We start from the raw sequence: 14,361 nt of genomic DNA on the forward strand, positions 1-14,361 counted from the left end.
AAAAAAAAAACAGATAAAACAGTAAACACAAAGTAGTTTCAGAAACGTTCACAGTTGTAATGGAATAATCATGGCATATAAAATTAAAACCTGAGTTAAAACCTTAGTTATACCATACTTGCTATATGACTCTGTGTAAGTCACTGAGGCTCTCTAAACTGTTTCCTCATCTGTAAAATAGAAACGACATAATACCTGTAAATGAAATAAGACTTGCCAAAACAGATTCTGTATCTAGTTCCGTAAATATAAGTCACTATTCTGGATTTATCATCATAAAGTCTCCAAGTGAGATGCCACTTTGAGATTAGACATTAATAGATTATAAGTGGTTAGTAAAATGACTGCACATTATAATTACTAAGGGTTATGCAAATACAGAAGGTACTTGATCTTACAGTGAAGCCCAGGAATCCACCAGAGAACTTCCCCCTCTTAAATATGACTGTATAAACAAGGATCATCAGACACTTAAAGCTTTTACTTTGAAAAAGATTAAAATATACAAACAGAAAAAAAGGAACTCCAAACAGAAAATGTAGGGATAAGGAGAAAAAAAAATTTCGAACTATTAATATCCTAAAAGAATAAAGTATTTTATACATGAAACAAGAAAAAGAGGCATTTAAGAATATTCAGATAACAAACAGCTCTTAGAATTAAGAAGAACAGGGCCTGACACCATGGCTCACATCTGTGAAATCCCAGCACCTTGGGAGGCTGAGGCAGAAGGATAGCTTGAGCCCAGGAGTTCAAGACTAGCCTGGGCAGCATAGTGAGACACCATGTTTACAAATACTAAAAAAATTAGGCAGGCACAGGGGTGTGCACCTGTAGTCCAGCTATTTGGGAGGCTGAGGCAGAAGGATCGTTTGAGCCCATGAGTTTGAGGTTACAGTGAACTATGATTGTGCCACTGCAGTCCAGCCTGGGTGACAAGGCAAGACCCTGTATCTAAAAAGTAAAAATAAAAAATAAATTTTTAAAAAATGAACTAGAATTCCACACTTAGGCTAAATATCAATCACATATGAGAATAATTCAGCATCTCAAAAAAGTTAAGTTTACCACACTCTTTCTCAGGAAGCAAGATGAGTGTGTGTTCCATTCACTAAAACGAGGATATAAACCAAGAAAGAGAAAAATATGGAATCCAACAAAGAAGAGTAACAATAGCAATTTGTCCCAGATGGGAACATGAAGATGGAAAGCTCTAAAAGGAATGTCTCCAAGAAAAAAAAAATAGTGTTTCTTTTGTTTTTTTTTTTTTGAGACAGGGTTTCAGTGGCACGATCTCAACTCACTGAAGCCTCGATCTCCTGGGCTCAAGCGATCATCCTGCCTCAGCCCACCAAGTAGCTGGGAATGCAGGCATGCAGGCACCACCATGCCCTGCTAATTTTTGTATTTTTTGTAGAGATGGGGTTTCACCATGTTGCCCAGGCTGGTCTTGAACTCCTGAGCTCAGGGGATCCGTCCACCTCGGCCTCCCAAAGTGCTAAGATTACAGGTGTGGGCCAGTGCACCCAGCCAAAAAAATGTTAATGATACATTATCTGATGTGCTATGATTAAGTGTAAAGTAAATTTCCCCTCAATAATGAAGCTTGGGGATGAATTAGTTATTGGTTATTGATACCAATTTAAAAAACTGAGCAAATGGAAAAAAGGTATTAACTAACCCAACGTATATGTTGAGTAAGGGGGAGGGCACTTGCATAAGAATGAAATTGTAATTAAAGGATTATCACATAGCTCAATTATGAAATCACTTCTGTAGTCATAATAATATGCATTTGAAATATTGCTTTAACAAAAATTTTAATATACCTGTGTTGCAAGAAACAGGAAAAGGGGCAATGTGTATTAGAAGAAGTGGGACTCACAGCAGGGGAAGCAAGTAAGAGAGCTAACTAACTTTCACCTTGTAGAGTAGAAAATCAACAGATAATTTCTAAATTGGAAAATCAGGAAATTACAGTCATTATAAGAGATATATGGGGAGGCTATAAATACCAGAATAAAAAGATAAAAGAGATGAAAATAGTTGTCTCTGGGGAGCTAAAGTCTAAAATACAAAGGTGTGAGGCAGACCTTATATACTACTTAACTTGTATACTATTTATAGCCCAGTAGTCTGGTTTCTAGACCTGTCCAGGTGTTAAGGATCCAATCTATGAACCAGCAGAGACCCAATGACTAAAGACAAACTTTGCTGCACACTGAAATCACCTGGGGAATCTTTTAAAAAGTACTGACGCCTGACTCCCACTCACAAACAGCCTGATTTAATTGGCATGGGTTCCAACCTGGGGATCAGTAGTGGTAAAAACTCTCCAGGTGATTTTAATGTGCAGCAAAACTTGGAACAACTGCAAAGATCCAAGATATAACAGTGATCTAAATCATAATTAGCCACAAATAACTATACATGATAACTCAATTTTCAAGAACTTCCTAAAGTTAGAAATACTGTAAGGTTTCTATTTCAATAAAGTTTGCTTTACTTAAAGATATAACTACTATTTAGTAGTCTTAAGAAAGGAGATACATTGTCATATAGTCAACAAATACTGCTATGAGTGGTCTTGTGAAAAATTTTTTAAACAATTAAATTTAGGTTATTGTATATGATCACTGCTATATAATTATCTATGACATGTAACAATACACTGAATTTACCTTCTAGGCATCACAGTATTAAGAACCATCCATAGTTTATTGACTGTTTGCAGAATTCTCCGTGGAACCCCTGAATTCAATAGCTGGCTCATATTGGATGTTAACACTTCTGCATATGGTATAAGTTCACTGGCAGAGAGTAGAGTCAAGTGTTCTATAATCTGCATCACTTGTGTGTGATTTACTGGGACAGCTGAAAATGCTAAAAAGAAAATTCAGCAATCATAACCTAAATTCTATACAGTTTATCAAGCAGGAAGTAGTATTGTTCTCTCAGACTATAGACCAAACAAATCAAGAAAACAATGTGGCTAAAAAGTAACTATAGTTACTTGCTATTGTTTCCTACAGAAACCTAGGTACAATTTCAACTAAACTTATTAAAATAAGGGCCAGCTGGATGCGGTGGCTCACACCTGTAATCCCAGCACTTTGGGAGGCCAAGGCGGGTGGATCACTTGAGGTCAGGAGTTCGAGATCAGCCTGGCCAACATGGTGAAACCTCCTCTCTACTAAAAATACAAAAATGAGCCAGGCATGGTGGCAGGCACCTGTAATCCCAGCTACTTAGGAGACTGAGACAGGAGAATCACCTGAACCCGGGAGGCGGAGGTTGCAGGGAGCTGAGATTGCACCAGCGCACTCCAGCCTGGGTGACAGAGCAAGACTCCATCTCAAAAAAATAAAAAAATAAGGGCCCTAAGAAAAATTCATGCAAGTGTAGTTGTTCTTTCATAAAGAACAAAAATACCTTTTTTTAAAAATCACATTAATAGGATAGGCATGGTGGCTCACACCTGTAATCTCAGCACTTTGGGAGGCTGAGGCAGGAGGATTGCTTGAGTCCAGAAGTTCAAGACCAGTCTGGGCAACATGGCAAGACCACATCTCTACAAAAAGTAAAATAATTAGCCAGATGTGGTGGTGTCCCTGTAATAGCAGGTACTCAAGAGGAAGATCCCTTATGCCCAGGAGACAGAGTTTGCAGTGAGCTGTGTTCCTGCCACTGCACTCCAACCTTGAGCCTGGGCAACAAACCCTGTCTCCAAAAAAAAAAAAAAAATCACTTTACTGACCCAAAGACTAATCTTATTTTCTTGGTGATTCAGACTGATCTTATTTTTTAATTTATTTTTTTCATTTTAGAGATGGGAGTCTCGCTATGTTGCCCAGGCTGGTCTTCCCCGCCCCCCCCCCCCCCCCCCCCGCTTGCCTTTACCAATCAAGAGCCCAGGATGGTTTTGAATTCCCGGCCTCAAGTGATCCTCCTGCTTTGGCCTACCAAGGTGCTGAGATAACAGGCATGAGTCACTGTCCAGCCCAGACTGATTTTAAAAACAGGACTGAAAGAGGAAAATATGCTGAAGTATTGCTTTTGATAGCTAACATTTATTTGAAAGGCTCAAACTTGAAATTTTCCTCCAGGTGGTCCCCTTATAGGATGTAAGCACCCAGAAGATTGCTGTTACTAAAAAATATCTAGAACTATGCTCTCCAATAATCACTAACCACATCTGGCTATTGAGAATCTGAAATAACTAGTCCAAATTGAGGTGTGTTATAAGTGTAAAATACACAACAGATTGCAAAGACTAAGTGCAGGAGTCTTAGTGGGGGGTAAAATATCTCATTAAAATTTTAATATTGATTACATGGTGAAATAATATTGGCAGGCCAGGCACAGTGGTTCATGCTTGTAATTCCAGCACTTGGGGAGGCCAAGGCAGGCAGACTGCTTGAGCCCAGGAGTTTGAGACCAGCCTGGGCAACATGGCAATCCCTTCTCTACAAAAAATACAAAAAGTAGCTGGGTGTGGTGGCATGTACCTATAGTCTCAGGTACTGGGGAAGCTGAGGCAGGAGGATTGCTAGAGCCTGAGAGGCAATGAGCCAAGATTGCACCACTGCAGTCCAGAGTGGGCAACAGAACAAGGCTCTGTCTCAAAAAAAATAAATAAATAAAAGAAAAGAAAAAATATTGGCCATATTTGGTCAAATAAAATGATTATTTAAATTAGTGTTGCCTGTTTCTTTTTACTGGAAAGTTTATAGGTGTTATAGCTCACATTATATATAGGTGTTATAGCTCACATTATATTTCTATTTTAACAGTGCTGATCTAGAAGAACATTCTCCATTATATAGTCCTATTCCACTGCACATATTTCTTTTTTTGAGATGGAGTCTCACTCTGTCGCCCAGGCTGGAGTGCAGTGGCACAACCTTGGCTTACTGCAACCTCGGCCTCCCGGATTCACACCATTCTCCTGCCTCAGCCTCCCGAGCAGCTGGGACTACAGGTGCCCGCGACCAAGCCCGCCTAATTTTTTTTTATATTTTTAGTAGAGACGGGGTTTCACCGTGTTAGGCAAGATGGTCTCAATCTCCTGACCTCATGATCCGCCCGCCTCGGCCTCCCAAAGTGCTGGGATTACAGGCGTGAGCCACCACGCCCGGCCTACACTGCACTTATTTCTAACCAGTTTAGAACCTTTCTAAAACCACACCACCTTTTTAGTGACATAATATAGGACCTATGAGAGAAAAGATACAAGCACATCAGAAAGAAATGGTAAAAATTCCTGGCCAGGCACAGTGGCTCACGCCTTAATCCTAGCACTCTGGGAGGCTGAGGCAGGAGGATCACTCAAACTTACAAGTTTGAGACCAGCCTGGGCAACATGGTGAAACCCCATCTCTACAAAAACTAAAAAAATCAGCCAGGCCTGGTGGCTCACACCTGCAGTCCCAGCTACTTGTGGGACTCAGGGAGGAGGACTGCTTGAGCCCAGCAGGTGGAGGCTGCAGTGAGCTGAGATCACACCAGTGCACTCCAGCCTGGGTGACAGAGAGAAAGACACACACAAACACAAAAGGAAAGGAAAGGGAAGGAGGAAAGGGAAAAGGGGGAAAGGGGAAAAGGAGTAAAAGGGGAAAGGGGGAAAGGAGGAAAGTGGGGAGGGGAAGGGAGCATAAAATTCCTTAAACGCAAAGAGTATTTTATACACTTAAAATACATTCACCAAAACATTGTTATATCCACGGGAAAATTCTGTATGATATAAGATTTCAATTAGCCTACCATCTCGTACTACAAAAGGGGTTAAAGGAGTATCAATAATTTACTATACCTTCTTGGAGTTGTTTGGGAGAATGATTTTTAGCATTATTAGTCAGGAGCATTCGCCGTAGCAGGGCATCAGTCCCTGTGATTTCTTCTTCACAAATCCAGTCATCCACAATACATAAATGTGGGTAGTTAGTAGCAAGGAGACGTAGTAAAGCTGAATGCAACCCTTGAAAATTTACAGAAAATCAATTGGATTCTTCATGCTCAAACACCAGAAGCTTCCCCACCCCTCTCATTTTTATCAAGCCATCAGCCCACAAGGAAAGAGGGTTATGCTCTAAGTCAGTGTTTCTCAAAAAATGATTAGATGGCGGGGCGCGGTGGCTCACGCCTGTAATCCCAGCACTCTGGGAAGCCGAGGCGGGTGGATCACCTGAGGTCAGGAGTTCAAGACCAGCCTGGCCAACATGGCGAAACCCCGTATCTACTAAAAATACAAATATTAGCCGGGCGTGGTGTTGGGTGCCTATAATGCCAGCTACTCAGGAGGCGAAGGCAGGAGAATCGCTTGAACCCGGGAGGTAGAAGTTGCAGTGAGCCAAGATCACAACATTGCACTCCAGCCTAGGCAACAAGAGCAAAACTCCCATTCAAAAATAAAAAAAGAATGATTAGAGCACCACCAGCATCACAAGCTTGGGAAGCTTGTTTCATGTGCAGAATAATGAATACTATCCCAGGTGACTAGATCAGAAGCTCTAGAATGGAGGCCTAGGAATGTGCACTTCTTGTGCATGCAAACTACAGTTTAAGAACCTCTCGACAGTCATTTGATCAAGGGAAACTGCTTAAATGAAGATCCTGAAGTAATGTGATAAACAGTGAGCTGGGAACTACTACTTATAAAGAAAGTTTTCAACTTTCTTCCACCCCACCCAACATAACAGTCTCCTAAAGTTGTTTGACATAGCAATGGTTCAAGAGTTCAGGGTAGAGGAAAGAAAAGGAGGAGAAAAGAATGTCCATTTGGGGACTATCATATATGGTTTGGAAAAGGTTCTATTCAGAAATACTGATAGGCTTCTGTAGAGAACATGCCCTTTCCTCCAACCCTGTTGAGAATCATTGCTATAGATATGGTAAAATTAAAGTTGCCCACTTTGAATACCTGAAAGGTCTCAGGTACTTTATGTACGTTTTCTCATCTCTCCCTAACATTCATACAAAGTAAGCAATGCCTCCATTCTACTGTAAGGAACAAACAATGCTGAAAGACATTTATTAATATTAACAACCCTAAAGTCACACAGCCACATACGTCAGCCAAGAGAAGCAGTACTGATGATATCCACAATGGGGGGCATTTTTTCTTGGTTCAAGAAGTATTAAAGAAGACCAAAAGAAATGGGAAAACTTGTTACCAAATCAAAGCCTTATTTATAACATTTTACCTATACCACAGTTTGACTATTCATGACTATTAGGTACAATGTTAATAATGAGAGGCCGCATGCGGTGGCTCATGCCTGTAATCCCAGCACCTTGGGAGACTGAGGGGGATGGATCACTTGAGGCCAGGAGTTGGAGACCAGCCTGGCCAACATGGGGAAACCCTGTCTCTACTAAAAATACAAAAATTAGCCAGGCGTGGTGGCACACGCCTGTAATCCTGGCTACTTGGGAGGCTGAGGCACAAGAATTGCTTGAACCTGGGACGTGGAGGTTGCAGTGAATCAAGATAATGCCATTGCACTCCAGCCTGGGTGACAAGGCAAGATGCTGTCTCAAAAAAAAATTATGACACCATAAAAATGCCTATTTAGTTAATGAATTAACGAAGTACTACTATGCTAAGTGCTTCGCACATAAGTACCTAATAAACATTGTTGCTACCATACTATTATCATCATAACAGTAAGACTACGCAGTAGTAGTAGGAATCAAAGTACTTTAGATCTAATTATCCTCTTATTATGCAAATCAAATGATACCACTGCTTAATCCCAGTAGAAACAATACCCAATTCCTTTCTCATAGAAATAGCTTAAAATTGATGTTTCTGTGTTTGAAAAGACATCGTAACAATCAAAAATGGCATTACTTTAACATTTAAATTTCTAAATGCATACAGGAATACATATACAGTTAAAACTATACCCAACCATCACAAAAAAGACTGCTTACAAAAGTGTAAACTAATCAACATTTCATACTCTTTTCGATAAAGTATATCAGTTGCCAAATGCTGTTAAAAATAACATTATTTTCTGGAAACAGATTATACAAAGAAGCCAGGCACGGTGCCTCAAGCCTGTAATACTAACACTTTGGGAGGCTGAGTAGGGCTCTTCACTTGAGGTCAGGAGTTCGAGACTAGCCTAACCAACATGATGAAACCGCGTCTCTACTTAAAAAAAAAAAAAAAAAAAAAAGATTATACAAAGATATAAGTAAATAAATGCTGCAGACATCCGGTTAATGATGACCAATGAAGGCTCATGTTTCTCCTTGAAACCAACCATAATAAAGAAAGAAAAACAAAATTCCGGCCAGGCACAGTGGCTCATGCCTGTAATCCTAGCACTTTGGGAGGCTGACGTGGGTGGATCACCTGAGGTCAGTTCGAGACCAGCCTGGCCAACATGGCGAAATGAGGTCTCCACTAAAAATACAAAAATTAGCTGGGCATGGTAGCAGGAGCCTGCAGTCCCAGCTACTCGGGAGGCTGAGGCAGGAGAATCACTTGAATCTGGGAGAAGAAAGTTGAAGTGAGCCAAGATCGCACCACTGCACTCCAGCCTGTGAGACAAGAGCGAAACTCCATCTCAGAAAAAAAAAAAGAAAAAGAAAATTCCAACTTAACAGAAAGAAAAACACCCACACTCAAACATTAAAGAGGTATTTAATTAAGAAAAACCTCTAGAAAATTAGCTGGGCATGGTGGCATAGGCCTGTAGTCCCCGCTACTAGAGAGACTGAGGTAGGAGGATGTTTGAGCCCAGGAGTTTGAGGCTGCAGTTACCCACTGCACTCCAGCTTGGATAACATAGTGAGACCCTTTCCCTAAAGAAAAAAAAAAAAAAAGAAAAATATCTAATTTCAAAAAACACTATTTCTACCTAACAGGATTTATAGTAAAAATATTATAATATATCCATACTATGGATCATAAAACAATCAGAAACAGTAAGGCAGATCTACCTGTACCGACATGTAAAAATGTTCAAGACTCCAAGAAAAAAAACAAGCCTTAGAAGAGGCAGGGGAGGCCGGGCATGGTGGCTCACTCCTGTAATTCCAGCACTTTGGGAGGCCGAGGTGGGCAGATCACTTGAGACCAGGAGTTCAAGACCAGCCTGGGCAACATAGTGAAACCCTGTCTCTACTAAAAATCCACAAATTAGACAGGCGTGGTGGCGCGCATGCCTGTAATCCCAGCTATTTGAGTGGCTGAGGCATGAGAATCACTTGAACCCAGGAGGTGGAGGTTACAGTGAGCCAAGATCATGCCACTGCACTCCAGCCTGGATGACAGAGCGAGCCACTGTCTCAAAAACAAAAACAAACAAACAAAAGAGGTAGTGTATAATACTATTCAGAGTTAAAAAATTTTTTTTTTTACTTCTGTTAAGTGTCTGTTAGGTTCAACCACAAGAACCTGCTGTTTCTGTAGCTCTAAATTAGCCGAATATCTGCAATTTCATACAGTTCAACCTACAGGAGAAAAAAGCCTGAAAATATATACCAGCTGAAAATAGCTAGGGTTGCATTTTAGGGGGCGGGGTGGTTTGCAATAACTGAAATAATAGATTTAGTGAGGGAGGCAAAGAGGAATTTCATTCTTGAACTGTTTGAATTTTTAACATTAAGCACCTATTACACTTCATAACATAAACAGAAAGGTTTTTTAACAATAAACTTTAGCAGTAAAGAGCAAAATAAAACATACCTCCCAACTCCTGCTGCAGCCCTTGAGCCTGTCGAATAAGGAATTTGATAGGAATCTGATCCATTAAAGAAGAAGAATATGATTTGGGCTTTCTTTGCATGGCAGCTATCAAAGATAAAAAGTGTAAAATAAATAAAATGTCCAGAAACAACAGAAATCTTAACCTTCAACCCAAATGGAAACAAAAACAAGGTCAAATTACTTTTAATGCAATTAACCTGCGAATATAGCATATAAAAGATGAAGAATCATTACGAAAACAAGTGGCTACACAGGAAGAACAAGAACATACCTGGAGCAAGATCTGGAAAATGTCCTGAAATTTAAAACTAGACAGAAGAAAATTCATAACAGGTTGAGAGAAGCCATGTGCAAAAGTGCCCTACACTAAAAGAACCAACAAGTGAGTCAAGATTTTCCCAAACCTAATGAGAAGATCAAATGTGATCATGAACATACGGCCTAGAGCTTCATGATTCCAATGCATCTTATAAAAAGAAACTGTAATTTTATCTTTTTTTTTTTTTGAGATGGAGTCCACTCTTTTTGCCCAGGCTGGAGTGCAGTGGCACGATCTCAGCTCACTGCAACCTCCGCTTCCCAGGTTCAAGCGATTCTCCCGCCTCAGCCTCTCAAGTAGATTGGCTGGGATAACAGGCATCCACCAGCATGCCTGGCTAATTTTTGTATTTTTAGTAGAGACGGCATTTCGCAATGTTGGCCAGGCTGCTCTCGAACTCCTGACCTCAGGGGGATCTAGCCTGCCTCGGCCTCCCAAAGTGCTAGAATTACAGGCGTGAGTCACCGGGCCCGGCCAATTTTTTTTTTTTTTTTTTTGAGACAGAGTCTCGCTCTGTCACCAGGCTGGAGTGCAGTGGCGTCATCTTGGCTCACTGCAACCTCCGCCTCCGAGGTTCAAGTGATTCTCCTGCCTCAGCCTCCTGAGTAGCTGGGATTACAAGCGCCCACCACCACGCCCATCTAATTTTTTGTATTATTAGTAGAGATGGGGTTTCACTGTGTTAGCCAGGATAGTCTCGATCTCCTGACCTCATGATCCACCCGCCTTGGCCTCCCAAACTGCTGGGATTACAGGCGTGAACCACAGTGAATTGTATCATATTATATACAATAGTGGTGACTGAATCTTTTTTTTTCCCTGAGATGAGTCACTCTGTCACCCAGGCTGGTATGCAGTGGTTCAATCTTGGCTCACTGCAACCTCTGCCTCCTGGGTTCAAACAATTCTTGTGCCTCAGCCTCCCAAGTAGCTGAGACTACAGTTGCTCGCCACCACACCTAGCTAATGTTTGTATTTTTAGTAGAGATGGGGTTTCGCCATGTTGGTCAGGCTGGTCTCAAACTCCTGACCTCAGGTGATCCACCAGCCCCAGCATCCCAAAGTACAGGCGTGAGCCATCATACCTGGCCTCTTTTTAAATTAAGTTAGGCAATACGAATTTGACTTCCTTCTCTCACAACTCCTACCCTCAACCAGCCACGCCCACCCTTTTTTTCTTCTAAGTCCATTTTAATTTGTGTACTTTTGCTGCTATCCTAATTCAGTGCCTACTCACCTTTTGTTTAAATATCTTCTATGGCCCACTTTCCCTGCCTCCAGTTTAATCCATCCTTCAACCTGCGGCCATAGTCATCTTATTTAAATACAGATTTGGCCACCTTCAGTGAATCCTCACATCACACAGAGTAAAGGTCCTTGCCAGTCAATACTATCTTTCTCTGTCTCATCTCTACCGTATTCTATATACCTGGCACTCAAAGCTCATTCCAAGGTACTTTCCTTTACACCACAGGAATATATGAGAATCTCAATCAGGGTGTTTGTAGTTTCACAAAGGATATACAATATGTTTATTCTCTTACAAACTACAAACAGTAAAGCTCAACCATTTTTATTTTATTAAGGACAAGAAGTATGTAAGTGCAAGTGTTAGAATAAAGGTTGAGAAACACTGTCTATATAGACCACATATATATCATATACTCTTATTTAGATATAATCTCCCTTTTAAGTTAATAAATTAGCATAGTTTTCCATACCAATCTTTTATGAATTAAGAAAAAATCAGAAGGCAGTTAAAACAATAGTTACAGGTTCCAGAAATAGACAAATCCTGGTTCCAATACTTATTACAATACTTAATACTAACTTAGGGAAGTTACTTAATTTCCTTGTGCCTCAGTGTTCTCCCCTGTAAAATAAACGTAACCACACCTATCTCATAGAATTGTTATGAGGGTTTACATGAGTTAACTATAAGACTAAACTAAGGCCAGGCAAAGTGGCTCATACCTGTAATCCCAGCACTTTGGGAGGCCAAGGTGGGTGGATGACTTGAGGTCAGAAGGTCGAGACCAGTCTCACCAACATGGTAAAACCCATTCTCTACTAAAAATACAAAATTCAGCGGGGTGTGTTAGCGGGCACCTGTAATCCCAGCTACTCAGGCGTCCGAGGCAGGAGAATCACTGGAACCTGGGAGGCAGAGGTTGCAGTGAGCTGAGATCGTGCCACTGCACTCTAGCCTGGGCAACACAACAAGACTCTGTCTCAAAAAAAAAAAAAAAGACTAAACTATATGTGTACGATTAAAAAGCAAAAAATTATTTCAGATTCCTAGATAGGAAGACTTAATACTGCAAAGATGTAAATTCTCTCCAAATTAATCTATAAGTTTAACATAATTCTTATCAAAATCCCAACATAATTTTCATTTGTGAAATTTAACAAAATTATTATAAAGTTCACGGAAAAGATTAAATATGTGAGAATATACAGAAATTCCAAACAAGAACTGTATCAAAGACACAGAAAATGTCAAAACATAAAAAAGAAAATCAGGCCGGGCGTGATAGCTCACACCTGTAATCCCAGCACTTTGAGAGGCTGAGGTGTGTGGATCACTTGAGGTCAGGAGTTCGAGACCAGCCTGGCCAGCATGATGAAACTCCAGCTCTACTACAAATACAAAAATTAGCCAGGAATGTGGTACGCACCTGTAATCCCAGCTATTCAGGAGGCTGAAGCAGAAGAATCGTTTGAACCCGACAGGCAGAGGTTGCAGTGAGCCAAGATCACACCACTGCATTCCAGCCTGGGTGACAGAGTGAGATTTTGTCTCAAAAAAAAAAGAAAAACAAATTAAAAACTACACACAAAGGTCAGGAGGATCACCCACACCTGTAATCCCAGCACTTTGGGAGGCCAAGCCAGGAGGACTGCTCGAGCCCAGGAGTTTGAGATCAGCCTGGCAACATGGCAAATCCCATCTCTACAAAAAATAAAAAAAATCAGCCAGGCATGGTGGCATCCGCCTGTGGTCCCAGCTACATGGGAGGCTGAGGCAGGGATCCTGTGAGCCCAAGAGATCAAGGCTACACTGAGCCATGTTCATGCCACTGCACTCCAGCCTGGGTGACAGAGTGAGACTCTGTCTCAAAAAGTAAATAGATGAAATGAACTACACACACGTAGGAAGTATAAACACAGGTAAACCTTCTTTTTCAAATACAGGAAAAAATACCACTTTATAATGATACCATGCATGCTAAATCTGACCTTCTGATATTATGTGAAGTAACTAAGTTTCAAAGCCCATTTGAGTGACATTCTCTGTGTGCGTGTGCGTGCGTGTGTGTGTGTGTGGAGATGGGCATCTTGCTGTTTTCCAGGCTGGTGTCAAACTCTGAGCACAAGTGACCATCCCATCTCAGCCTCCCAAAGTACCAAAGTACTGAGATTACAGGGAATGAGCTACCATACCCAGCCCAATGTTAACGGCAAAACGAAACTCTTCAGCCAGGCGCAGTGGCTCACGCCTGTAATCCCAGCACTTTGGGAGGCCGAGGCGGGCGGATCACGAGGTCAGGAGATCGAGACCATCCTGGCTAACATGGTGAAACCCCGTCTGTATTAAAAATACAAAAAAATTAGCTGGGCATGGTGGTGGGCACCTGTAGTCCCAGCTACGCGGGAGGCTGAGGCAGGAGAATGGTGTGAACTCAGGAGGTGGAGCTCGCAGTGAGCCGAGATCACGCCACTGCACTCCAGGATGGGCAACAGAGCAAGTCTCCGTCAAAAAAAAAAAACAAAAAACAAAAACAAAAACAAAACAAAAAAAAAACGAAACTCTTCTACTTTTTTATTTTTTTTGAGACACAGTCTCACTCTGTCCACCAGGCTGGAGTGCAGTGGCGCAATCTCAGCTGGCTGCAACTTCCGCCTCTGGGTTCAAGGGATTCTCCTGCCTCAACCTCCTGAGTAGCTGGGATTACAGGCATGAGCCACCACACCTGGCTAATTTTTGTATTTTTAGTAGAGACGGGGTTTCGCCATGTTGACTAGGCTGGTCTGGAACTCCTGACCTCAGGTGATCCGCCCACCTCGGCCTCCCAAAGTGCTAGGATTACAGGCGTAAGCCACCTCGTCTGGCCTTTTCTATTGTTTTTGATTAGGTTGTTACTCTTTACACTACTGGAAGGAAGACTGGGCAAAGACTCAAATCAAGAGAAAAAAATTCAGTTACAGCTCCATCAGGTGTTAAATTTATATTTAGTGAACAAGATCTATACAATTGTTAAAATACAGGCAATTCTGTTATCTATTAATTTAGCCTCTGATAAGGAGGACTGGGCCATAA

At 41.3% G+C, this 14,361-nt stretch overlaps 1 protein-coding gene across 5 annotated transcripts in view; it reads right to left on the reverse strand.

Moving 5' to 3' along the window:
* The window catches only part of INTS2 (integrator complex subunit 2), a 62,488-nt gene that overhangs the window by 9,829 nt on the left and 38,298 nt on the right, over window positions 1-14,361 (reverse strand). For all 5 annotated transcript variants that reach the window (XM_054457137.2, XM_063655632.1, XM_063655631.1 and 2 more), the window contains 3 exons: window positions 9,701-9,805; window positions 5,813-5,977; window positions 2,682-2,883 (listed from right to left, as the gene is read on the reverse strand). In XM_054457137.2, the coding sequence (XP_054313112.1) occupies window positions 2,682-2,883; window positions 5,813-5,977; window positions 9,701-9,805 (472 nt within the window). The remainder of the gene's footprint in view (window positions 1-2,681; window positions 2,884-5,812; window positions 5,978-9,700; window positions 9,806-14,361) is intronic.

The sequence above is a fragment of the Pongo pygmaeus genome, chromosome 19, assembly GCF_028885625.2.
Source record: "Pongo pygmaeus isolate AG05252 chromosome 19, NHGRI_mPonPyg2-v2.0_pri, whole genome shotgun sequence".
NCBI lineage: Eukaryota > Metazoa > Chordata > Mammalia > Primates > Hominidae > Pongo > Pongo pygmaeus.